Raw genomic sequence first — 24,946 nt, forward strand, 5'->3', positions numbered from 1 at the left:
ACTCAATTCAATCTCAGTTGAGCAACGTGCATGTTCTACGGGTGTGAGTAAGATCATTGCAATCTTGGTCTGCCAAGCGACTGTGCTGTTGGCTAAGATCTGGATCGCTCTCCGCCGATTTCTTGGCTACCTGTACGCGACAAGTAGTTACAATGCGAGATGGTAAGTTATGACAGACTGAATTTCGGTTTAGTTAACTAATTGATGAACTGAGGTCAATTGAAGTACCCGAGTACTTTTACAACCAACTTCAAAGAAAAGAAACATGGAAAACGTAAACAAGGGAGGGGTTACCCGCGTAGAGGTCAGACAAAATGTGGCCTTAAACGTGCCGAATTCCTTCAAAACGGGTAGTGCAAATGGCGAGTGACAACACGTAAACAACCACGAAAAGGAACCACGCAAGCTTCGATAAGCATCGTTGCCGGTGCAAGTATGAATCACTCGCAATCCACAGATAACCAAAAGCGCCGACGAGGTAGCACACGTTTACTGCGTTTACGGCAGATCAGGCGGCGAGTGTTCACGGCAACACACACAGGAGGAGGAGGAGGAGGAGGAGGGGGTATTTGGCAGTTCCTGATGGCAGCATACGGGGCTTGACGAAAGCGATCTTTGTCGTCGTCTGCTTGGAGTATTCTTCGGCCGCAACAGTCCTCAGGGGATACCCGTGGGGGTGATGAAGGATATGGAGTCCCCGAAGGCGCCCCACTCAACGCGATGCAGCTGGAAGTACGTCACCCACGACACGAGCAGGATGGTCCACAGCGTGGCGCCGATGGCCGACCGGATGACGTAGGTCCTGATCATCTTCTGCTCCTCGAACGGCTGTCGGATGAAGGCCTCGCGGAAGAACCACACCGCGTTCACCAGCCAGAGAAAAGGAAGGGCGAAGAACCCGCCCCGGTAGTACCACTGGCAGAGCCGAAGCTTCTCGTCGTCTTTCACTTTGCGCAAATCCATCTTGGATGCCTCGACGCAGTCCTTTCTAAAATTTTAAGTGTGAAGGTGATGTTCGATCCGGGTTGGCAGGTGCAGAGAAGATACAATGAGGTTTACAGCAGAAGAAACAGCCAAGCCCTCGGAATGGGCTGTGGACTGCTATGGGCGGAAAGCGCGAGCGTCGCGAGTATGGATTGGCTTGGATCATTTGGGTTGGATTAGTGCGCGGCACTGTCAATGGCTCCCAAAACCATAGAGATCCCAAAACCAAATTTTTTTCTTCGCAACAATGCTTTGTCCGCTTTTGCTTACGTAGTAGGTAGGTTAGCTCGTTTATGAAGCTGGTATCGAGCTTAATTCGCACCCTGTAGTGCGGAGCCGTTACAATAATTCGGTTTTCTGCGCCATATAACACGACCATGTAGCTTCCACGCTCTTTAACTTCACATTGCTTTTGCAGTTCCCAGCCACGCAGTTTTGCCAAATAAAACAACGCAAATATGACATGACATTAGTGATTAACAATACGAAACAAAGCATGTCTTACCGATTCCAGAGACAAACTTTGGTTGCAAGAAACCCGGTCCTGTTGGCCTCTTTCATCTGACACCAAGACGATTTGATGATGATGCCCTCAAAGCTTCTGGCACGTACCCACGAGGGGGGATTGGCCAGAGATAAATCAATTTCTGAAATTTGTGAGGACCTCCAAATACTAATTACCAGAAAGAGCGAGGCCGTAAAATGTATTCTCGGCACAAGTGGGGGACCAAGTTCTACTGAAAGAGTTGCGCAGCGTGTCAAAAGATGTATCTTTAGGTTCAACCAGATACCCAGGGTCGTTAAATAAAAACAGAAGAAAACGTATCTGTCTTACCAGGTCTTCTTCGTCCACATCTAGTTTGCGCCACGTTTTCTTCAGCAACAAGTTTTGTTAAATCAATAAAAGACTACCATCTTCTCCTTGCCACTACTTCAAGCCCGCCATTCAACTCAATTCTCTCCAGCTCTGCATGTCACAGCCACTAACGGCATCCAAGACAAACGCACAATCCGAAATCATAAAACAAGCTTTGCCCGCGACTTCAGCCCACGTTCCTTCAAAGAATACAAACAGTTCAAAAAGACAAAAACACATACACTACCTTGCCAACCAGGAGAAAGAAAAGAAGAAGGAAAAAAAAAAAAAAAAAAAACCAGACGTACACATTACTGAAAGTCGCATCTCTTTATTTATGTACAAGTCAGCTCAATTGCACCCATACCCTTCTGACAGCAGGTCCCTAGCAGGTCTCAAATGAGCCCATCGACGTACTTCACAAAACTACTTTCCAAACCGACGTATGTACAGACAGCAAAGAATCTTGATACCGAAATCGCACAGTTTGTTTCACGCGCGCACTGTTGAGGAAGCAGGGGGGAAAAGATGTCTCCGAATGTGCAGGAGGTCAGACGCCGGAGTAGAGCGAAAAGAAGTACACGTAGAGGAGAAACACTGGGTACAAGAGCAGCGGCCGCTTGTTCTGCAGCTCCTGTACGCAGAGCAGGGAACCCGCACTGTACGTCGCCCACACGACGCCAAGCAGCTGAAAACAGAAAAGGGAACAAGGTTTTCAAGAACGGCAAATGCGCGGTAATTCGGGCGAAACTAATACCTGTGCTACAGGCCTGTTTCAAAGGCCTTTGAGCCAACTGCATTTCAACGGGCACATTGACTGTCAACTTGTAAGTGTTAAAAACTGTCAATTGAAAGTTGCAGTGTCGCACAGGCGTAAGAGACTCAACATGCAAACGGTTTAGAACAGCCAAGACAGCAAAATGAGGAGCGTTAAAAAAAAAAAAAAAAAGAAAGAACGCGGGTGGGTCAAATAGAGAAGCAAAAAGGTTACAGCATATTAACTGCTCTTAATTTAATATGCTCTTGGCATAATAAATGAGGGCATGAACCAATGGCACGGGGGAGGTGTGCCACTAGAATGTTTCCAACCATTGGCAGATCCAGAGGGGGGCCCAGATGTCCTGACCTCCCCTTTATAGTTTAATTTATTCCCCCCAAAAGATGACCCCTCAGGTCGCAGAAAAAGTCTAGTTGATAATTTTTTCTATTTCTTGTATTTTTGCTTTCCCCACACAACAAAAGACTATTATCCTCCTCCCCATCCAAATCATCACCATCATCATCGTCATTGCTGATAAAGCCTGACCCCTTCCTCCCCCCCCCCCCCCCCCCTTCCCGAACCCTCTCACAGAATGGATCCGCCCATTGTATAACAATAAGCAGGTACTGCACTGAAACCTCAAGGTATATATTTAACTGTACCGCATGAAATACGTTCTCAAATGGGGGACTTTTTTTTCTCAAAGCACACGAGAGCATAGAATTATCCCCTTGTTTAAAAAAAATGACCCTCCAAAAAAAAAAAAAAAAAAAAAAAGTGTCCCGTTACAAGTTGCCAGTCTATCGTGTAAAGTGCACGGAACCCAATAACACCTCAAGTACTGGCTGGCCCACATTGGAGCTTTTTATCTCTTCCTCGCAGCTTGATGGCTATTCTGTTTACCTAACCACTTTTAACTTACTGCACGCAGTATGGTAGCATTCGATATGCACTACAAACGCAGGACTGAACCGCTTGGAGCCAATGCAACAGAAGACACACTGCTGATGCAACAAATAGAGAGAAAACAATAACAAAAACGTGAAATTTTGGCGATTGCTTGACAATGTCCACAGAGCTAACTTGCATCAAAAATCCTTTTTTATTGGTTTAGTTTTCCTTGAGGCGTGACAAGAGGGAGAAGAGAATCATATGGAAAGGGATGTTGGCTTTGCGGGTGCGTAGTGAGTGTTCACCTTGAAGGTGAGTTCAACGTAGTGGAAAGGGCGGACCAGGGGCAGCGCTGTCGCGGTCACCACGAGCGGCAAGACGGAGTAGCCGATCACCCCGAGGCACTGAGCATAACTCACCTGCATCATCACCAAGAGGAGATTCAATGATGGTGCGCAACCACATTCGAACAGCAGGCAAGCATTAGCTGACACGTATAAAAGAACAGAAGTCGACACAATTCTGGTGATAATTAATAGGGGCTTTGCGCCAGGAAAAAAAATCAAAAACAGTACAAAAAAAAAGAAAAATGAAGGGGCAAAACAAATGGCCTTTTTCTTCTGCTTCAACTTAAAAAGTATTTTTTTATCCCTTACCGATACATGTGACCTGCAAGGTGTTGGAATGACGGGCGTATACTATTCAATCCTTTTGACAAAGCCGTCACTCCCGATCTGACATTACCACTGCAGTAGAATGAAACTGATTCGTCCCTGCTTACACTAGAAAGCAAAATCTGAGTCCCAGTGCCACCATATTTTGCTAAACTTGAGTTCAAAAAATAGGCTTGCCCAAGCTATTTGCTTTTATTTTGCAGTCCCCCAAAGAGATGTATCAGCAAGATTTGACTGGATGACATTTTTCTCCATTCTGGTCACCCTTTGGTGGTGTAGACAGGCCAGCAGTGCTGAACTGGGTGGTGAGCAGAACCAGTCCGTAACCACTCCCATCTCCGCCAAGTGGAAATGACACCCAATTACGCAGTATTTAATGCTGAATTTGTTAAAGCTAAGGCTTACTGAATAGCGCACTTTTTCAAATCAGATTTGGGACAAAAAGACTGACACAATAAGACTGACACAATAAGGCGGTATACCAAAATAGAACAAGCAAACAGATTCTAAGCTTGTCGCATTCAAAGTACCTCTGTATTATGTAGATCCAGCACCACAGATCGGCCTGCTTTTCTGGCCGGATGCAACAACAATCTATCCTGGTTAAAAATGCATTTAGTGCGAACTTTTTAACTCCTTTTGAATCAAAAGACATCCAGCGCTCGCACTTTTTCCATCAAATCAAGAAGATGTCTCACCTCCCCTCCGAGGACACGGGCAAGCAGAAAAATGACTAGCGATCCAAAGATCCACATGGTTACGATCCATGAGACAACCTGGAACGAAATGGCCAACCACCAGAGACACATTAAGAACTGTGCTAGCAGAATAGGTCACATTAATCAGCAAAAGTGTCCATATTTTTTTAAGAACTTAAACTTAGTAGCTAGAAAGCCCAATCATTTTGTGTACTTTACACAAAAGCAGCTGAAAAATGAGTTCAAATACATTTCATGGACAATGCAGACCATAGTAGTACACAGTGCCTGCAGCTTTAATTACTGCAATGCTAATTTTAGCCTCACTGATTGAACGCCCCTTCCCTCATTTCAGATAATTTATCTTTATGACAGGGAAGCTCACAATTCCACAATGACCAGCGGTCTCTTAATGGGCACACTCTACCCATATCGATGAAAATGTGAAATTTTTTATTTAATTACAGTGAGTTTTTTTTTTTTTAATTCAGCTTTATGTCTCGGAGAAGGGGCATTATTCCCACTACAGGAAAAGAATCTTGATTTGTTTATGCTTTACGTATTAAGTAACTGTTGTCTTAGCTGATTTCCCCTAGTCAACTAACTTTCCCTTCATTCCTCATTTCATAGGTCCTTGAGAGTCGCAAACTTCAGCCAGCGAAATAAACTTGCTTCTGTGAATGACAATCCCGTCAGTCAATTAATTAAGTAAAGTATGCAGGGCATTCAAGGGTGAATAGAAGCATACACAAACCATAGAGAGGCCATCAATGCCTCTGAGAAGACGCATATGTTAAGGTGTTCAACCTGGATTTCCATTGCAACACATTTTTCACTGCTACTGCAACTACGGAAGCAACGTCTACACGGTTCTTTTCCTGCTTCACTTCCCACCTCCACAAAATTGGTATCTCTGTGAGTCTATGCATTTTCGCGTTTAGGCACAGCTCAGCCCAAACACAGACAGCAAGGACGGGAGACAAAGCAAGCACTGACCTACAAGTGATCTTTTTCGTTTTTCAAAAACATTTAGAACCAGACACCTCCTGAAGTGGTGGACTGTTTCCCTAAGGAAACAGAGAACACAGAATCACTTGTTGGTCAGCGCTTGTGTTGCTTCCCCCTTTTTTTGCCAATTAAGTTTCTGTTGCACTGCACTTTACAAGATAAATTACTACCATGACAATGCTACATAACTAGCTTCTGCACGATCAGCACGCGAGTTGTGGATATGAATCACAAACGGTAGGGACCCATGATCCCTACAGTGATACCCATGTCCCTGATCCCTAAGTCCGTGATGCCTGTTGTGCAAATCTGAGAGTAGGACAGGGAGGAGGAGTGAAACTTTATTTTATGATAAGAACAGAACAAAGTTAGGGCCTGTGGCCCTCCTCACAAGTGCAGTCCCTATCCCGGGACCCCACTGGTCAAGGCCGCCGCTCTCGCCCATTGAGCTAGAGCCGTTTGAGACTCCAGCCCCGAGCAATTCAGCAAAGCTGGGCGAGTTGGTATGGATTCACGATAGCAAACAGCGCAAGAGATGGGATGAAAGAAAACAGACAGGGGTGGGCACGGTCCTCGTCTGTTTTGTTTCCTTTCCTTGCACTGTTTTCTTCCGTGACCTCTGTGTCTCATGCTAGATGGGATCATGACGATACTCCCAACACGCAACCCCACATGAAGGCTGTTTAAAAATAGGCCATGTTTCACATTTTAAACGGAGAGAGAAAAGGCAGAAGCAGATCTTTCGGGGCACTCTGCTGCTTCCAAGATGCCCCCCACCCTACACAACACGCAAGGGACTGACACAAAGGAAAGAGGAGGGACTGACAGCTCACCGAGAATTGCCCGTAGAGCGACACGAGTGAGAAGAGCACGACGACGAGCAGCGGCCCCCAGAAGTCGGGGCTGTCCCTGACCAGCTGCCGCTGGTAGCCCATGAAGGGGAAGGGGCAGAGGACGCAGCGCACCTTGTACGAGATGTCCTTCAGGTCAATGTCCAGCTCTTCCCTGCAAGTGCGGATGGCCAACAACGGATAGAAGAGGATGACGAAAAGAATTGAATGATTAAGGGGAGGAGGAGTGGTACGTCTATGAGACATCTACTAGACGTCAACAGTAGATGTCTACTAGACATAGACTAGTAAATGTCTTCTAGACGTAGACCAGTGGAGGCTTACTAGACCTACTCTACTGCAACAAGTGTCTATTAGACTAGTACTATTAAACCTCGTTATAACAGACACTGGCATAGCGAATTATCGGCTATAGCGTACTAAACACAAACTTTGGTTGGTCACGCTTTAACTCAATGACACTTACTCTTTTATACCGAAACTGAAACCATGAGAGCCGCACATGGTATAGGATATAACGAAGAAATATTTGTCCAGAAATTTGAGAAGAAATTTGAAAAAAGCCCCTGTCCGAAACTGCAGATGTACAAAGGCCCTTTGTTCATGGACACTGGAAAACTTCATCCTGCTCAGTGCTGTGAGTAGCCACCAAAGATCACATCCTTCATCAAATAAATATGGACGCAGGCTTGTATTGCCAAGTGAACTTTGTTCTGTTGTAATTTCACATACTCATGTTCCGGTTCATTGAGGTTCAAATGCGACAGGGAGAAAGGTAAGGGCTACCTTGTTTATAGTGGATTAGAAGCCTAAAAAAAAATGCATTTTTGTATCAACTATTTTTGCGAGCCAGATTGCCGATTCGTTAGAGCTGATTTTTATCTCTACTGTTACAACGGATATTGGGTATAACTAACTTGCTGTTGCGATAATACTTCGTTATAAAGGGGTTCGACTGTACATGAAATCAAGGCCTTAAAGGGTGACTGTCTGGTCGTGCAGGAACATTGCAGTAAAAGTGAAACCACCAACCACGAGATAAACACATTAACTGACATTTTGGCCCCCCAAACGGAGCATTGTTCACATCAATCATTGTTTTTACCTAGTGCTCGGCAGCCTCGCTTGTTCTGGAGTAGACTGGTAAGTCAACTAGACATACAGGGGACACAATTCGGACTAAAGAGGAGAGCGGCACGACAAGACAAACTGGTTTTGGTCGATGTGTTGCAGTTTAGAACTAAGAAGTCAATGCCCAGTTCGCCCTGGAGGGAAAAGTTCAACACAGGAAAGAGTAACTTCAACTAGACAATATTTGGGTGGCAAACGGAACTAAACAAACAGATTGGAGTGTTTGTATATACATTGTTTGTTGTTGGACCCAATTCACTACAAAAACAAAAACTGGCAGATCTTTGCATCTTTCTTAAAAATGTGGTTATGAAACCTGGAAAGCAAAAGAGATTCTTGTGGGACCGATTTGCATGAGCCACAACCAACATAGGGTATGGACAAATAAGAGGGGGAATTTACAAGTACGAAGGACATTTAAAAAACATTGTAGTATCGGTACCACAAATTCAGCATAGGCATCAAAATCAGCTCGCGTATATCCAGGTCTAGCGGAATGTAAAAATGCAAAAAAGCATATCTCTTGTCATGGTTTCCGGAGGACACTGCCATTTTCATTTGGCTGCATCTAATCTCATGGCAGCCATGAGAATGACGTCTGGGAAATTCTCCCGGCAGTTTTCGTAAAAGCTGGCTGGCCTAAAATTTGCTGACTAATATTACGTCCCAACGTAACCTAATGTAACATAACCTCACCGAATCTAATCTAACCCAGCCGAACGACACAGAACACAACCTACATTAAACGTAATTCAACCCGTTCTAGAAGTTCTGTGTGTCGATCCCTTGATATAGTAAAAACCAGCGTAATAAAAAGCATTAACAAAATCACGATGACCAAAAAATTCTGAAAGCCAAAAAAAAAAAAAAAAAACTTCGCAATGTCCGCTTTGAACCCGAGCCTTCTCGTTTAAAACCAAGTACTATACCACAGTGCTACAGGGGCAGCTGCAAACACCGCCTTTTAAGGAATATTTATCCCATAGAATCTCTGGGTAGCGTTCTTAGCCAATGAGAGGCGACTGCCGTGAGAAATTTCTGGCGGTAATTCTCACGGTTGCCGTGATAATAGACACCACCTTTTCATTTCACTGTTCCTGCAGCATTCTACTGTACACCTCTTTTTGTGCGTATGAATGTGGTCATCACGTCTGTCCACCCAGAAATTTTTGAGAAGCAAGGATTAGCAACGTTCGATCAGATCATTGGCGAGCACTTCTTTCAATTTCTATTATATCTAACCCTATCCTCTGTAGTTTACGTCTCCACGCCAAGTCGGTTACCCGATGCAAACAGTGGAACTGCACAAGTTTCTCAGTGAAAACGCCACTGCACTCACAGCAGAGGAGCCGTGTCGTCATCGTCTGCTTCATCAACCTCGAGCAGCCAACCGAAGCCCTTCTGGTGCAGGAACGAAGAACCGGGTATGGACGAGGCAAATGTCGAATCGCCTTTGCCGTGCCTTTGGGTCACCCACTGGTCCATCGTACCCGTCAGGTGAGCATAATCTGCCGACACACAAAACACCGTTGCGAACCTACCTCACTAATTAAAAACAATAGAAAAATATGTGCCAATCCACTTGAGAAGGTGGTTGGAAAGCGAAGCTGACAACCAGGCGATGTCACTTGAATTCACACGTGGCTCTACAAAGAGCGAAACCAGAGACAAGCGAAATGCACTTAACCACACCCTTTATTACTTCAAAGAGATATTGTCTGCTAAGGTTAAATCAATGAATGATGGCTGGTTGAGTTCTATTGGTGAAGAACATGAGTGGAAACTTAATATAAAATTAAAGGAAGCTCAAACCCGGTGGTACACGATGTCACTCCTCATCTGTCTCTGCTGCCGCCGGCGGAGGCAACGAGATCGGCGGCAGAGACGGAGAAGTCAGATGCCACGCACTGGTGTGAGCTTCCATTAATTTTTTACTAACTCCTAGCACATGCACAAGGCGGAGTGCACAAGGGCGCGAAAGGTGGCATTCAGCGAGAACACAGGGGGTAAACCCGCAGATGTGCTCGGTGAGTGCACTGTCTGTCTCCCCTGTCTCTGCATGGGCTCGTAGCTCAATCGGCATGACAATGGACTCTCGCTTCGTTTCTCTATTCGTTCCAGGTTCGATTCGTGACGGTGCCAGTAACTTCTTTTATTTGTTCGCGGGAGTTTTCTGTTGACAGCAACGGTCGCAACAGAACCCTTCGGTGGTAGAAGTAAAAAGCTTCGCTTTTTAACGATGGCATAACTGTTGCAGTCTATGAGACTTTAGAAGAGAAAAGGGTTTAAGCATGTTGGTACATGGTATAATCACAATGGATACAAGCATAGACAGGATGAAAGATAAGGCAAAAATGGGATGAGCGCTAGCTATCAACAAAATATTGTTTATTGCGGGTCTGCACATATATATCCACATGTGGTACACAAAAGAAAAAGACGAAACAAGAAAAAGGTGAACAAAACTTGCCAGACAACGCTTACGCCAAGAAATCGTGCCCTAGCTTTGATAATGGCACAGGCGGCCTGCTAATGCCCTTTTCTCCTTCATGCGCTATTTACGCCACTTCCATTGCGCCTGGCTCGTACTTGCCTCGTTCTTTGTCCTGTTTGCGCTTGTATTCATTGCGTCTATGAGACATTTGTTAAATATTGATTGACACGGCGCTACTACAATCAGAGAAGGTGATAGATATAATTTTGGATGTACAGTAAAGCCCATTATAAAAACGTTGGTTAATTCGGGCTTTTTTTTACAATCCCAACTGCAGTGCAAAGGGCGAGAGAGAGGCCGTCATCGCTTTCAAAGAAGTACCGCTTAAAACGAAGTTAAGTTTCCCGTCCAGGGGACGTCGTTATAACGAATGTCCACTGTAGATATATGCTAACCAAAGCAGCGAACGCTCCCAGGCTGCGTTTAACGACAGCTAAACACCGGCGCGACTAAGTTGCCAGCAACTGCTGTACACAGGAGAGTTCTCTATGCAGAAGAGGACTAGTAGCATCACATGATTGCTGAAAGATTAACTTGAGCAACTAGAAACAGCCGTCTTCAGCGAGGCAGTCAAGCATCGGGCACTTGCAGTCCCTTTGGCCAATCAGCTAGATTAGCTAGACTAGTACACGTACCAGGACTTGTGGCCGATGTCGACATGAAGACGAATTCGTCCAAGGCCTTGCTCGGTGACGGCACCGCTGACGCCGATCCAAACGCGGGCGTTGTCGTAGCCGTAGCGGCGGTAGCGGCAGCGGCGGCCCGAACGACCGGATTGTCGACGTCGAAACCGTTCGGTTCATCCGTGTCCATCGAAATCTTCACGTAGCTGCCCGAGCCGGTGGAACTCGAGTCCGAGCTTTGCCCGTTGTCGCTGTTGCTGCCGTGCACGGGAATATCCATCATGTTTTGTGTCTTTTCACAAGGGATATATATAAAAAAATCGCTTCACAATGTTCCGCTGCAACCGTACGGGCTCACAACGAGCGAGTCGTAGTAAAGATCATTTCGTTCATGACGAGTTGCTACGTGACGCACCCACCAATGAACCTTGCCACGACGGCGAGCCCTGCAGACGACGCTTTGCGCGCTATCGTTCTACCGAGAGGCCATCGTTGGAATTCGTTTCGATGCGGTCTGTTGCTCACCGCACGGAGGGATTGGGATGGGGCAAAAAATATTGCGCACTAGTAAACAAACGACACGTTTAGGTGCAAAGCACAAAGTCAACCAAACCAACCAAACTCTAACAAAAAAGAAAACTAAACAATAAAAAAACGCATGCCGCCCGTGTTGCCAGTCGCAGTCGTTTAATTCGTGTTAACATAAAAATTGTTTTACAAATTAGGAATGCTTTGTTAGGTCATTAATATTCTTATTTTAAGTTAAACTTTTAAGTTTATAAATGTTTAAGTTGTTTTACCGTTCGCACTTACATAAAATTTGCGCACGGTTTTAAATGACGTCAGAGTACGTCACGAAAAAAATTGCGGGAACGAAGACGCTCGTTTTATTTAGCGCGCTTTTTCGCCACTTTGACAGCACTGCAATGTGCAAATACTCCAGCTCCAACAAAATGTTTTGAAGAACGTCTTAATGCTTAAACTTGACTAAGGCGACACACGCTATCATAAAGTAGAGCAATGGGAATTCAGGGGTTGCTGCCGTTTGTCCAGAAAGCGACGAGGCCTGCGAACATAAAGGAATTCAGCGGGCAAACGGCAGCCGTGGATACATACTGTTGGCTTCACAAGGGTGCCTTTTCGTGTGCCGAGCGTCTGGTCAAGGGTGAAAAGACTGATGCGTGAGTGGATCTTCGCTGTCGCGGTCGTCTTGGGGCGACTTCGATTTGAGCCACACGGCATGTAAATTCTGATGCATGGACGCTGACCTCCGGAGCCAAATTAGGTCGGGAGCTCATTTCCTTGTCTGACGTAGGAGCTTTTTGTTGATGCCACAAAACAAAAGCTTACTAGATGCGATGGCGCATCTTTCGGCGGTCATAGGCTCATTACGTTCATGTGGGGTTCGATGCCGTCGAGGATTGCGGCGTAAAGCCGTCAAACCGCTCTCAAAAAAGAAAAAGAAAAAAAGTACCAATTTCGGGATTTCAGACGCAAAGTCATCTGTGAATGTTTGGCCGTAGTTGCAAAGTATGCGCTCCGCGTTGTGTAAAAGTTTTAGATTAGCCTTAAACCCGTTTATACATTCATTAAATCAGCTTCTCGATCAGCGAATTCTCGTTCAGTCTACACACCTTTGGTCAGCTCATACAGGAGACGAAGAAATCTCCCGTGTGCGCTGCGAAATGAGAGAGTTCTTATTTGTGCGCTTTTGTTTTGATTCGTTTTCACTGTTCTTCCTTCCAATCCAGGTATGTGGCCTACTGTATGAAGATGGTCGACCTGCTCATTGCGTGCGGCGTGCGACCAATCTTGGTGTTCGACGGGCGACACTTGCCCTCGAAGAAACTCACAGAGAAAAAGCGTAGGGAGTAAGTCAGGACCTTGCGGTATTTCTGACACTGCACCTTTTCCCTGTGAGGGACAGCTGATAACCCAAACGAGTTTGTGTTCTTACGCAGGCAGCGTGAAATCAACAGGCAGAAAGCAAAGCAGTTCCTTATCGAAGGAAAGCTTCAAGAGGCACGCGAATGTTACCAGAGGGCCGTAGATGTGACATCTTCCATGGCTCACGACGTGATTGAGGTATGGCACCCGCACCGGCTCGCTGAGCTGATTGGTGGTGGCTGCACGTTAAAGACATACACATTTTTGCGGTTCTCGATACCTTTCAGGAATGCAGGAGGAGAGACATAGACTACATAGTGGCTCCTTACGAAGCAGACGCACAACTTGCTTACCTGGCTCAGACAAAGACGGCAGATGTGATTGTCACCGAAGACTCTGACCTCATCCCCTTTGGCTGTGAAAAGGTAAGGAACCTCTTCTTCCTTTTCTCCTCTGGTGTGGGCACATACCCATTTGAGGGGATTGGCCGCAGCTTTGGGGGATTGGTGCTGCACATGCAGCGTGCTGAGTCAGTTGCGGTTGCCTTCACCGGGGACTCAAGTGTTGTGGTTTGGACTTGTTTCCTACCTCCTAAGTACATGAGGGGATTGGCCAAGAAACTAAATTTATAGGCTAATATGCCCGCTCAATGAAACCACCAGACCTATTGGTCGGGAGGAGGGTAGACCCTTCGTTGTTGGTGTGTCCTTACTTGTACATTAAAGGCCAACTGCACTCAAAATTTCGACCGCGCGAAATCACTGTTCCTGCATAGTATGACTTAAAAGACCGCAATGTACGAAGTATGACTCCTAAAATGTGCGTAATTATGCCGCAAGCAACCAGCAAAAATCGACGATTTTGAAAACGAAACTGGGCAAAACGCGGCCATTACGGGCAGGCAGAAGTGACGTATCAGCCGTCGGCGCGAGCGGCCACACGGCCTGGCCTGACGGCACGAGCTGTGCGGACCGGCCGACGCGGCCGGCTCGGCCAGCCAGGAGGAGAGTGTGAGCGTGCGTGTGCGGGGGTGTGGGAGGCGCGCGGAAAAGCGAGCGCTTGTCCCGCAAGCATGACACTATTCGTGCACTCCGACAGCAGCACACCGCGTAGGCATGAATGTCGCGACGACACTCGAAAAGGAGAGAAGCGTACGGCTAATGAAGCCTCTTCGGAGCCATGAAAGCCAGGCGTATCGGCACGAAATACGAGTTTCCCGGATTCTCCCGCTGCGAGGCAGGCCGATCGGCCTGGACGGCTGGCGTGTCACTTCTGCTAAATGGCTGTTTGCGTGACACACCGGCAGGTGCTTTGTCGTCTGCAAGGGCGTTATTTTGAGTGCCTGAAACTGAATAACCACGCATTGCACAGAGCTACCGGTCGCGTCGCAGTAGTTCTCATGGTACCTACTACACATTTCGAAGGCATTTAGCCAGGATGAAATTTCAGTGCAGTTGGCCTTTAAGTAATTGAGATGAAAGATGCCCATCCAATTAAAGCTAGAGTCTCTTGAAAATTTATTTTCTGTGCATTGCTGTGGAACTGACACCAGATGGCTGTTAGTGAGCGTTTGTATTTTTTTATTATTTGTACTTAGGGTTGCCACCTTTCCCCGAAAAAGAAACCGGCCCTCTGGGGGGGGGGGCGTTGTATATAGAATTGGTCTTTAAAAACAGACGCCACATTCTTTTTTTTTAAATATGCAATGTCATTTATTGTGCCGTTTTTCTGCAGAAAAATCCACGTAACGTTTGAACCGAAAGTGAGATTGAGATTTTGGTTATTGCTCCGAATGTGCTGCAGTGAAAAGTAACCGCGCTTGCTGACCGCGCCGGCAGCGTTTCGTTGTGTTGTTCCTCCCTTTAATTGGTGCCTTTCCATCTCAGTAACCGCGCTCGGCCACATGTTTTCTCGGCTCGCGTGTCTTTTCATAGCTTGTCGACACATATTTATCGTCGTAGTTGCTGTATTGACGCTTACAAAAGGCCAAAAGAGAAATACCCACGGCACAATGCCAGAAAAACCGGCCAATGTCGGCCGGTTTTAGGTACAGACCGGCAACCGGCCCACTGTCTAAAAAACCAGTCGGGCCGGTCCAAAACCGGTCAGGTGGCAACCCTATTTGTACTTGCATCACTTTATTCAAAATAATGGGTTTGAATAACAAACTGGCATTACGGTTACCTAACGCATTAAACAATCCTTAGCTGGGATGTGGCTGTGGCCTCTAGAAGCTTGCAATTGTTTTTTGCTAAGCTTGTTGCAAAAAACAGTACTGTAATTTTTTTTCCACAATATTGATACATATCCGGTGAGGGGATTGGCCTTGGTTAATACTCATGTGTACCAGCTTTGCATCATGATGTCGCAGAGATACTGTGGGCTTTGTGTCAGTAGCAGCTGCAGCCAAAAGGAAAAAAAAGGTGCACCTAAAATGTAACGCAGCCATAAAAAAACTAAAACATAAAAACAAAAGGGAAAGCCATAGTGTGTTCACTGTAGAGGGCTGCTGAAATGTTTCTCAAGTCCAAGCACGCGACTGCCATATCTCCAGCCAAATTCTCTTCTTCCTCTGTTTACGCTGTTCTCAAGTTTGAATTTGCCGCCGGCTTTCGGTTTGTCCTTCATTGGTTCACCTGTAATGTTCCAGTTTTTCCTTTGGGCATTTAAAGGGACCCTGCAACACTTGCCATCGACTACTAGTAATGTATTTTGGGATAAAGTCTATTGTCCCAGAAATCTCCTCCCGCAAGAATTATGAAAATCCGTTCACAATTAACGAAACTACGCGCGATGAGGAATCGCGCATAATCGTTCCCTCTCAACTCGACCGCGGACAACGCGACGAAAGCTGCGCGCTCTCTCCCGGAGAGGGGGGCGGCTCGCGGCGTTCTCTTCGGCGGCCTTCGATATATCACATGCCGGGTAGTTTTCTCCTTTTCTCCGCAACGCGGAGGGGCCTATTTCCAGTCTGGTGCCACGAAAAAGCAGGCATGTGTGCCTGCTCGCAAGTGCGCGCTCGGGCTGGTAGGGCGTTTTTGAAGCAATAAACGTTTGTAGTCGAGTGGTCCCGTTGAAAGGGAAGTATTGAGCTCATCACTCAAGCTCCGTGCGCACTCAAAACACAACAGAAACGGCAAAACTGTGCCTGCAGGTTCAGGCATAGAAGAGGTTCGTACACGGCGATGAGGACGACGGAAATGGGAGAATCTAGCCGCGAAGTTGACCAGTGACAGCCGATCGGGCAGCCATGGCCTATGTGATGTCCCGTAGGCCATGCCAGGGGTTGCATAATGAGGACAACTGAAGAGAGAGCGGTTGGTTTTTCCGCGTCTTTCACATCGATTTGCGCGCTCACCGCTTCACGTGCACGTGCAATATTTGACTCAGGTATTCCTGGCAGTGTAATCTAAACGTCGCGCAGGTTTACTTGCACTGCTCAAAGAGTGTTGCAGGGTCCCTTTAATGCGCGTTACTACCCTCCCTCCCTCAGTGTTTCTTTGCTTCATTAACTTACATTAACTTCTCCGAGAAACAGCATAGACAACTGGAGAAAGCACAGAAACCATGCAATATAGACATTGTCCCGTTGTCTGCGCTGTTTTTCACTGAAGTACAACGTACCAGCCAGCCCTTCTGTACATTACCTTCTACTTCTCCCACGATTTTCTCTCGTTTGCTCTTTCTTACATTGCCACCAGATGCGAACACTTCCCGTAACTATGCAGACAACACATTCCCATACACCCATCGTACTTTTTAGGTGATGACCCCGTAATCTCTCATAAGTGAACTTTTTCAGTTTCTCAGCAATATCAAATTTTCATACCTCATTTCTTATCGTGCATATTGACAGTCTGGCCCTTTACACCAATCACCTTCATTGCATTTTGTTTCAGTTCACTTTTATGTTTGTTACTGACAGGTGTGCGGTTATGTAAACCACTGTCATTAAATAACCCTCTTGGCACTCCTTGCCCTAGCTAGCCTTGCGGTGTACTGACGCGAAATTTTTGTGTTTCGTTCTTTTTTCTTTCTTTTTTTTCGCAGCGGTAGGTGCCTATAAGCCCACTAATCAAAGAATGGCACACTAGATTGTCGAATTAAGCATAAATAATTACTTACAGCTCCGTTTATTCGTGTCAGTTTCGGTTTCAGTGAAGCAAACACCGAGGCAGTCGCCACGACAGGGAGGTGCATTTGACGTCACTGTTCTCGTTGCACCACAGCCGATGACGGTCTAGGTGCGCACGCACGCACCAGACCGGCCCGATCGACCGTAGTCACACGTGGTGTCGGTCCGAAAAACTCTGACATGATACACAAGGCACAAAAGTGTGCCCACAGCACCGTGGCTGCCTCGATACGTAAGGGGAGACCTGACGTCGACCGTTTGGGTCGAAGCGCAGATGACGGCATGAGCTTGCTCGATGGTGCGGATGAGCTTTCTCATGTGCGCAAGGATTGAAATTGATTTAAAATATGTTCTACTCAATGGTTACAGTTTACACTTCCGAAGGGGTATCTCCATATGCAAAGGAAGCTTTTGACATAGTTATTGGAGCTTTGAAATGTGTCAGTACTCCTTTAAAGGAGCCGTGAAGACAAAATACAAGTTGGGTTTATTAGAAAGACTGCGTAGTCCCGATAACAATGATACCATTATCATCGCAATCTTCGAACAAATAACGGAGATATTAAAGAAAACGTGTGAAGCAGTCGCGACTTCCTAGCCAATTTCCTGCAACTTTTCTATGACGTCACGGAACCTTGTTTGTGCGATTGGCGGCCGTCTAACTGACCTGTCGCGACGACACATGACTGCACGTCTGTAATGGGGCCTCTAGTTCCATTTGACCACATCACTTGAATGCTAATGTGCAGTTAACGCACTGAAAATTATGTTTTATTGTTGGCCCGTATGACGTCATTCTTGCTCATAACACGTCACTGTGGCGCAAAATTTGAAAGTTTTTGAATACTTCTCGCTTTTTTTTTTTTTTCATTAAAAAACATCTTTTGTGGCTGTAATGGAGCTGAGTGAGATAATGAATCCTAGTTCTTTCAAATTGAAGTTGTATTTTCTCTTCATGGCTCCTTTAAACACAAACCATCATCATCATTTCTTAAGTTGCCTTTTCATGATGATAGATCTCGCAACGCTGCAACTGTTACTCTGCACTGCGCTGCGTTCCTCAGGTGCTGTTCAAGATGGACAGGGCGGGCTTCGGGCAGCTGTACGAGAGGTCCAAGCTCGGCGACTGCTTCGGGGCTGCGGCAGATCGCTTTACGCTTGACAAGTTCCGCCAGATGTGCATCCTCTCGGGCTGCGACTACCTCGCCTCGCTGCACGGTATCGGCCTGGCAAAAGCCTGCAAGTTCTTCAAGCTCATCACCAATCCCGACCTCCGCGCTGTGAGTTGAACAGCTTTGGCGTAAAACCTGATCCCTGCATGCTTCCGAGCAAATATGCTTAAAAAGCTGTTGAAGTTGGCTTCACTGCTCTACACGAGTGCATTGGGGGAAACACGTTTTAAAGCGAAGCTTTCTGTGCCTCGCTGATGGCGAGCGTCTCGTCCCGAACATGTGCTGTAGGAAAACCAACTTTACACAGCGGGTTTCACAAAACAATGATGATGATAAGCATAGGCACATCAAGTGCCTCGAGAAAGAAAACGCTTCCGATGGTTGGAATCGAGCCTTGGCTCCTTCCGTTACGAAGCCAACGTCTGGCCGTTTGCGACCTTCCTTGGCACGGTCGAAGCAGTTTCGATTTAAAGTGAAGCTTTCTTGGTCTCACTGATGGTGGCTGTCCCGTCCCCAAAACCCTGTGAACCCCTACCACTGCAATGACAGCGAACAAATCCCCCGTGAGAAAGCTGGGCATTTCAATTATCGTTGTCGTTAGATAAAGGGGCGGCTGTGTGTGCTTTTTTTTTCTTTTTTTTTCCCTCGGGGGGGAAATATGGGTGGCCTGACGTGAAAATATCAAGGCCCTGGGACGTTTCATCAAGGGATTTGTGATACCCCATTTATCGCTCTAAAGTGCTATACACTTTAATGTTGGCTTTACAATTACTACTGTGTATTGTTGAGAAGGCACTTTTTTAGGGGCAACATAAATGAAATCCGGAACGCCTTACGGCCATTTATTAGCAGCGTTTTCTGATCTGGCAGAAGTGTGACACATTAGGCATTATGGAGGAGGAGGTAGCCTTTATTGTGGCAGGAAGACTCCACGTCAAGTGGGGGAAGAGGAAGTAGAAGGTGGGGGGTTTGTAACTTGGGACGTCTTAAATGTGTACAGGTCGACCCAAAACAGGTGGGCTCCTTAAGAATGCTGAAGAGGCCGCTTGGGGTGAGGAGAGCAGGCTCACAACTCTAGACTGCTCGCGCTAGACTGCTTTTTAGGGAAAAGTGTGCAATTAAAGCCAGCATGGAGGGTTCCAGTGTATGAGGGTCGATGTAAAGAGAGGCTGTATTTGGAGGAGGCTTGAAGGTTCTGTAGTGCGCGAACTTCGGGCAGTGCCAAATTAGGTGCTGGAGATTGGCGGGAGTGGGGGAGGCACAGAAGGGACATCGAGGCGGAAGAGACGGGGTGTACCATTTACGGAAGGTCTCAGGGGTAAGGCTAGCATTAGCAAAATATTTGTTCATGAATGAAAATTTCGGCTGATCTTGGGAGCGGGGGCAGGGCGGATAAAAAGCCGGTTGGAGTCAGGGCCTTGAGGCGGTCTTTTTTTTTCCTTTTTGTAACGTAGAAGCTGTATCGCTGGTGGTAATGTCTCTGTAGGTGGAGGAGCCAAGTCGGGTAGCAGCGGAGGACTAGAGGTTATACACTCCCGCGCAGCCGAGTGGGCTGCCTGGTTCCCCGGTGATGACTCCTCGTGTCCAGGTGACCAGTCGATGCGAACATGAATGCCGCTAGATTTCAGGATGGAGATCTGATGAATGATTTTGTTGGCGATGGTATTGGTCGACGTAGGACATTTTAGAGCCTGTAGGGCTTCAAAAGAGTCTGTTAGGATGCGTATCTGGGAAGGCACGGAGGAGTCAAAGTCAAACATGAGGTAGTCTATGGCTTGAACAATAGCAGCTAGCCTCCTGGTTAGCTAAGTTGGGAGAGCGACTGCCCTCGATAGGTGGTGGTCCCGAGTTGAAATCCTGGACCAGGACAAATTTTTCATCAACTGCGAAGTTTCTGACAAAGCTGTACAGCTTTCCTTTGCAGCTATACGGCTGCATTTCAGATGGATGTCAATTTTTGCCTTCACAGAAACTTACTCTACCTTGGGGATTTCCCCTAAGTCTGGTCCATGATTGCGCAGACAGGTATCTTTGTGGAGTTTACGTAAAAATGCTTGAGCATTTAAAAGAGATGGCCCATTCACATGTGTGTTGCGGCATTCCGAGTGCTATCATCATCATTACAGCGAAGAGGACGGGAGAATCTGTTCTTCTCCTCAAAGGTGAACTTTTTGGAGCGGAGGATTATCGCGGTATCTCCGCCGCACCTTGGTAGTGCTCGGTACTTGCACTACTACTACTAGCAAGTAGCAGGCTCTCGTTATGAGGGCACACTGGCCTTAGAAACTTCTTTTTTTGTTTTCCGACCTATTCCGATGAAACTTCATGGGCTTGTTCGGTTTTTTAGCTCATTTCAAATATCGAATTACTTTTGATGAGAGTTAATTAGTTTCAGAGATAATTGAAAATCTTCCTTGATTGTTCTTGCGAACAATGGGGGAAAACTGTTCAGCAAAAAATTACCAGCAAGGCATGAATTGAACTGGAAGTTGTGAAAATGAAAATGTGAGAAGCAGTTTTTTTTTTTTTTTCAATCACAAGTTTACATAAATTCTAGCTTCTAGGTTCGAAGTACTCCTGCTGACCAGTTAAAAATTACGCTAATTAAACAACTAAGGAAACATAAAATGTATATTCTGCTTCCAATATTGCATGGTGTAAACATTCAGCTTCACAGTGCAAAAGAAATGATCTTCCTACATGCTGGGATGTACCTCGAAAATTTCTAATCACTGCAACACCAGTCATGGCGAAAAAGTGGGGAAGTATGAAAAAATTGTTATTTTTTGTTGAAACTGGGCCTCTGTGGCTCTTATAAGTACCTGGCACTGTTCCATGTGCGGAATTTTTGGAGGAAAAACTGTGTAAATCAAGGGAAAAGTGATACTTGAAAAAATGCTTTTTGGGGGGGTGGGGGGGGGGGGGGTTTCGGTCTCTTAGACCTGCCCCCTTAAGACAAACTGCAGGGTTAAGACAGACAACACTTTTGCTCTCTTGTAACGTGCACAATGCAAAAAATGTCCACTTAAGACAAACTTCTGATAATGCGAACAAACTTTCACGGTCTCAGAGATTCAAGTTTGTCTTTTAACAGGAGTTTACTGTATATAAAATGTGTGTGTGTGTGTGTGTGTGTGTGTGTGCATGTTTACCTGTTTATGACTGCGCCTTACATTGTCTTTATGTTCTGACCGACTGGTTTGAAACCGGAGTTAACGCAAATTTTTTTTGCATAGTGTTCTCATGAGTCTGAAATGCGATTTATGGAGGAGAATTTCTCCATAAGAATGGCCGAAGGATTTCTTGGGGTTCTGCATTCATGAGCGCTCAGAGTGGTGTAATTGCAAAGAAAATGCAGGGGGGGGGGGGGGGGGCATTCTTTTCGGCATTTCTCAAGACCAGAATTTGAGCTCAATTCAGCTGTTTCTGCCTACTTCACACAAGTGTGGAGAAGGGGAAATTTTTTTGTTTTGCGAATTTTCCTTCTGTTTTGTTCTTTTTTTTTTTTTCAGACGTTGCCGAAGCTTCCGTCGTATCTGAAAATGCCGTCGCTGTCCGTAAGCAGCCAGTACATCGAGGACTTCTTGAAGGCCGAAAACACATTCCGGTATCAGCTTGTTTTCTGCCCTGAGCGAAATGAGCTGGTTCCGCTGAACCCGTATGATCCGTGGGTTGACCCCAAAGAGCTCAGCTATGCCGGACAGTATCCTTTATTTTAAAACAAGTTTGGTATTATTTTTAAGGGGGCAGGCTGGTCTTAGAGCTATTTTTTGTATTTATCAACCAATTTTAATGAAACTGCACTGCATTATTGAGTTTTTTGTGCTGATTTCAAATCTGCCATTAGATTTTTTGTAAGTTGATTATATTTTGAGTTAATTAGTGATTAATTGCCATTACTTTGGGTCACAGTTACAAAATAACCACCCCATACAGAATGGCAATTACCACGTGGCTAGGCAGACAAATGACTAAAGAATACAACATAGGAAGAACTTTTTTGATTCAGCTATTTTTGGTAGTTTTACAACACAGGGAACTTCGCTTCTCCAGCGCTCTACCAGAAATGGGTCGCAGGTGGTGCCAATTGAACGCAATAATAATTTTCCAAAGCCTCCATTTGAAAAATTTGTTTCCAACATTGTATTCTCCACACATTTCGGTATCAGAAGCAAAAAGAGTTACAGTTGTGCCTGCTCTGGGTGCCGAGATATCTGAGGACGAAATGCTAGCTCTGCATTGCAAGAAAAGTGCTGTTTCACCATCGAATTCTGCGCTAACTGAGCTGTAAAGTGCACTTTAAAATGCTATTATATTATAATAATAACAAAATATGATGCCTTTTGATGAGAAAATTTACAGACTGATAGAAAAATGGCCGTGAAGGCCAAAAATTTCATTTTTGAGAAAACGCTTCTTTTGACAGTTTTTCGGCCCCAAAGACCCAACTGCCCCCTTAAGGGGAAAGCCTTAAAGTCCCTTGTGAGAAACACGAGCGTTGTGCGGTACAAAAAGTGACCACTGTTGTAAAGAATGAAAAAAAAAAAAAAAAACACTAAAAAATGTCGAAATTTGTGCCAAACCTGTGCACGTGGGTTGATTTCAATAAAGTAAATTGATTAGCTTTAAAATATGCGTTTGAGTTCCTATTAGAATTGAACTTGTGTATCCAGAGTAGGAGCAAAGTGCATTACAGTTGAATCTCGTTATAATGAACACTGATATAACGAATTATTGGCTGTGGTGAACTAAATACAAACTTAGGTTGGTCGCACTTCATTTCAGTGACACCTATTTTTATAACAAAACCGACAACGAAAACCGCAAGAGACACGCACGTGATATCGGCTGTAACAAAGAAAACGCGGCCAATGTCAGAAGTACAAATAGCCCTTTCGTGTATGGACACAGTAGAAAATTTTATCCTGTTGAGTGCTGTGAAAAGCCACCAGTCAAGGATCAGGCTCTTCTTGAAATAAATAAGAACGCAGGCCTGTTTTGTCAAACAAACTTTGTTTTGTTGTGTGTAATTTCACGTTGTAATGATTTAGGTTGTAATGCTACGAGGAGGCAGCTAAGGATTACCTCGTGTATAGCAGGTTCGAAGCCTAGAATAATGCGTTTTTGTATCAAGGATTTTTGCGCGAGCCAGATTGGAAATTTGTTAGAGCTGATTTTTGCCTCTACTGTTGCAACGAGTATCGAATATAACGAACTAATTCACAGCTCCAATACTGCTTCGTTTTAACAAGGTTTGACTGTACCGTTAGACTGCCTCGGCACGCTACCACCAGCGTGAAATGTTGCCAGTCTGTCTGTTGAATTAATTCACACCAGAAGATGAAGAAATAAGAGTGAGGAAAGAGGCGCAAACATTATGTAGCAGTAAAAAAAAATTTAATAAATATCGCGAAGCTTTTTTCTTGAAGAGACACTGAAGTGATATGTAAACATTGCGGGATTACTAGCGCAAATTGTAGCCCGGAGTCCCCAGGCCATGTTTGGACCACTCTGGGCGCGTTTACGCGGTTTTATTTAGTAGAAAAATTAATTCGAAAATGCTGTCCTCCTCTCTTTACGCTCGCCCATTTTCTGTGGCGTTTTCGTGTGACGTCGGGAGGAGCCGAGCTCGCAATTGGCTGCGCTACTGCACGGCTCCCCAACCTTCAGACAGAGTCAGTCGGCCCAGCGTTTCGTCCGCCGGCCGCCGACGGGTCGTCGCAATTCGTTCGCTCAGTTAAAACGAAGCCAGGACACGTTTGTGAATGGAAGAATCTGCCTTTCTTTACTTGGTTAGTTTGTACACTGTATCTAGCTCCAAGTCAAGGTCGCTTCACTCAAGCGCTGCACAAGCGCACATGCGACGCTTCGCTGACTGGTACGCCAGTAGGAAAATATAAGGCCTCTTGAAGGCGGGAGAAGAGTCAGCGAAGTCAATATAAGTACTAAGCAAATAAAATCAACTGATATTTTTACCGTACAGCGTAAAACTAGTGTGCGGGGAGCACTTTTTTGCGCTGGGCGAACAAGCACAGCGGTCAGCAGCACGACTACGCATCTGCGGACGCTTTTCCGTCTACGAAATGCAATTGCTAGACGTGAGCTATTGTGGAAACTCGGGCGACGCTTACTGCACGAGCGCAATACAACAAATAGTCACCTAAGCTGCTTGAAATGCCAAAACTAAATAAAAGTGTAAATTGATTGTACAATATATACCCTATATTACCAGGGCCAGCGAGCCTGCCCCCGTGGCCGAGTGGTCTGGGGTGCCAGGTATGTCACCGCAAGTATTTTGCAAGTCACGAGTTCGAATCCCCGCGGGTACGTGCTTTTTTTCTGTAAGTTAACTTTTTCGTTTTCCGCGGATGTTTTCTATATTCAGTTCACCTTTTTTTGGGCCACAACGTTCATGGCTCCACGAACTAGTTCACAAAATGCGCGCAGGCTGGCACTGGCGCGCTTGCGAGTTCTCGTTGGCGTGCTGTTGCCATAAGCACCGACTGCTTGCGGGCAGTGGGCACAGGCCAGAATGAACACACCCTTGGCCTGGTGCGAACACGCTTTTTACGGTACAGGCATGAGTGAGGCAAGCTCCAAATATGGGGGAAAAGCGCATGACATTTGGGCGTCTGCGGGTACGCGGAGGGCGTCCATGCACTGCGTAGGCCTCGGCTAGTGAATGCTACGATTCCAAGCCGTCCTAGGAGGCTTATCTTTATGCATTTTTACAGCTGACAACATGGCAGAAGCGCGGTACGATGATTACTGAGTTATTGAGA

General features: G+C 45.8%; 3 protein-coding genes across 3 annotated transcripts in view; 1 reads left to right on the forward strand and 2 right to left on the reverse strand.

Annotated features, from left to right (window-relative positions):
• Window positions 1–458: 458 nt before the first annotated feature.
• On the reverse strand, window positions 459–1,142 carry Pen-2 (presenilin enhancer, gamma-secretase subunit). Its single transcript, XM_077674605.1, has one exon. The coding sequence runs from the start codon at window positions 961–963 to the stop codon at window positions 658–660; it is 306 nt and encodes a 101-aa protein (XP_077530731.1). The 5' UTR covers window positions 964–1,142; the 3' UTR covers window positions 459–657.
• Window positions 1,143–2,155: 1,013 nt separating this feature from the next.
• LOC144142828 (protein YIPF4-like) lies at window positions 2,156–11,606 on the reverse strand. The gene is made up of 6 exons (XM_077674604.1): window positions 10,983–11,606; window positions 9,193–9,361; window positions 6,705–6,876; window positions 4,864–4,941; window positions 3,797–3,910; window positions 2,156–2,528 (listed from the first exon to the last, which is right to left on the reverse strand). Exons 1-6 carry the CDS (start codon window positions 11,251–11,253, stop codon window positions 2,391–2,393), a joined length of 942 nt encoding a protein of 313 aa, XP_077530730.1. The 5' UTR covers window positions 11,254–11,606; the 3' UTR covers window positions 2,156–2,390.
• Window positions 11,607–11,816: 210 nt separating this feature from the next.
• Tos (Exonuclease tos) overlaps window positions 11,817–24,946 on the forward strand; it is a 31,685-nt gene continuing 18,555 nt past the window's right edge. Inside the window, exons 1-6 of the mRNA XM_077674606.1 lie at window positions 11,817–12,151; window positions 12,722–12,841; window positions 12,932–13,055; window positions 13,145–13,282; window positions 18,057–18,272; window positions 21,677–21,867. Coding sequence (XP_077530732.1) covers window positions 11,991–12,151; window positions 12,722–12,841; window positions 12,932–13,055; window positions 13,145–13,282; window positions 18,057–18,272; window positions 21,677–21,867 — 950 coding nt within the window. The 5' untranslated portion in view covers window positions 11,817–11,990. The remainder of the gene's footprint in view (window positions 12,152–12,721; window positions 12,842–12,931; window positions 13,056–13,144; window positions 13,283–18,056; window positions 18,273–21,676; window positions 21,868–24,946) is intronic.

This window comes from Haemaphysalis longicornis, unplaced genomic scaffold (assembly GCF_048455015.1).
Source record: "Haemaphysalis longicornis isolate Haplotype H1 unplaced genomic scaffold, Haemaphysalis longicornis Haplotype H1 scaffold_6, whole genome shotgun sequence".
NCBI classification, from domain to species: Eukaryota; Metazoa; Arthropoda; class Arachnida; order Ixodida; family Ixodidae; genus Haemaphysalis; species Haemaphysalis longicornis.

Coding starts and splice junctions, on each gene's coding strand:
- Pen-2 (XM_077674605.1), bottom strand. CDS start 963: ATGGATTTGCGCAAAGTGAAAGACGACGAGAAGCTTCGGCTCTGCCAG.
- LOC144142828 (XM_077674604.1), bottom strand. CDS start 11,253: ATGATGGATATTCCCGTGCACGGCAGCAACAGCGACAACGGGCAAAGC. Junction 3,911..4,863: donor CCCGTGTCCTCGGAGGGGAG/GTGAGACATCTT, acceptor GTGATGATGCAG/GTGAGTTATGCTCAGTGCCT. Junction 2,529..3,796: donor ACGTTGAACTCACCTTCAAG/GTGAACACTCAC, acceptor TTCTGTTTTCAG/CTGCTTGGCGTCGTGTGGGC.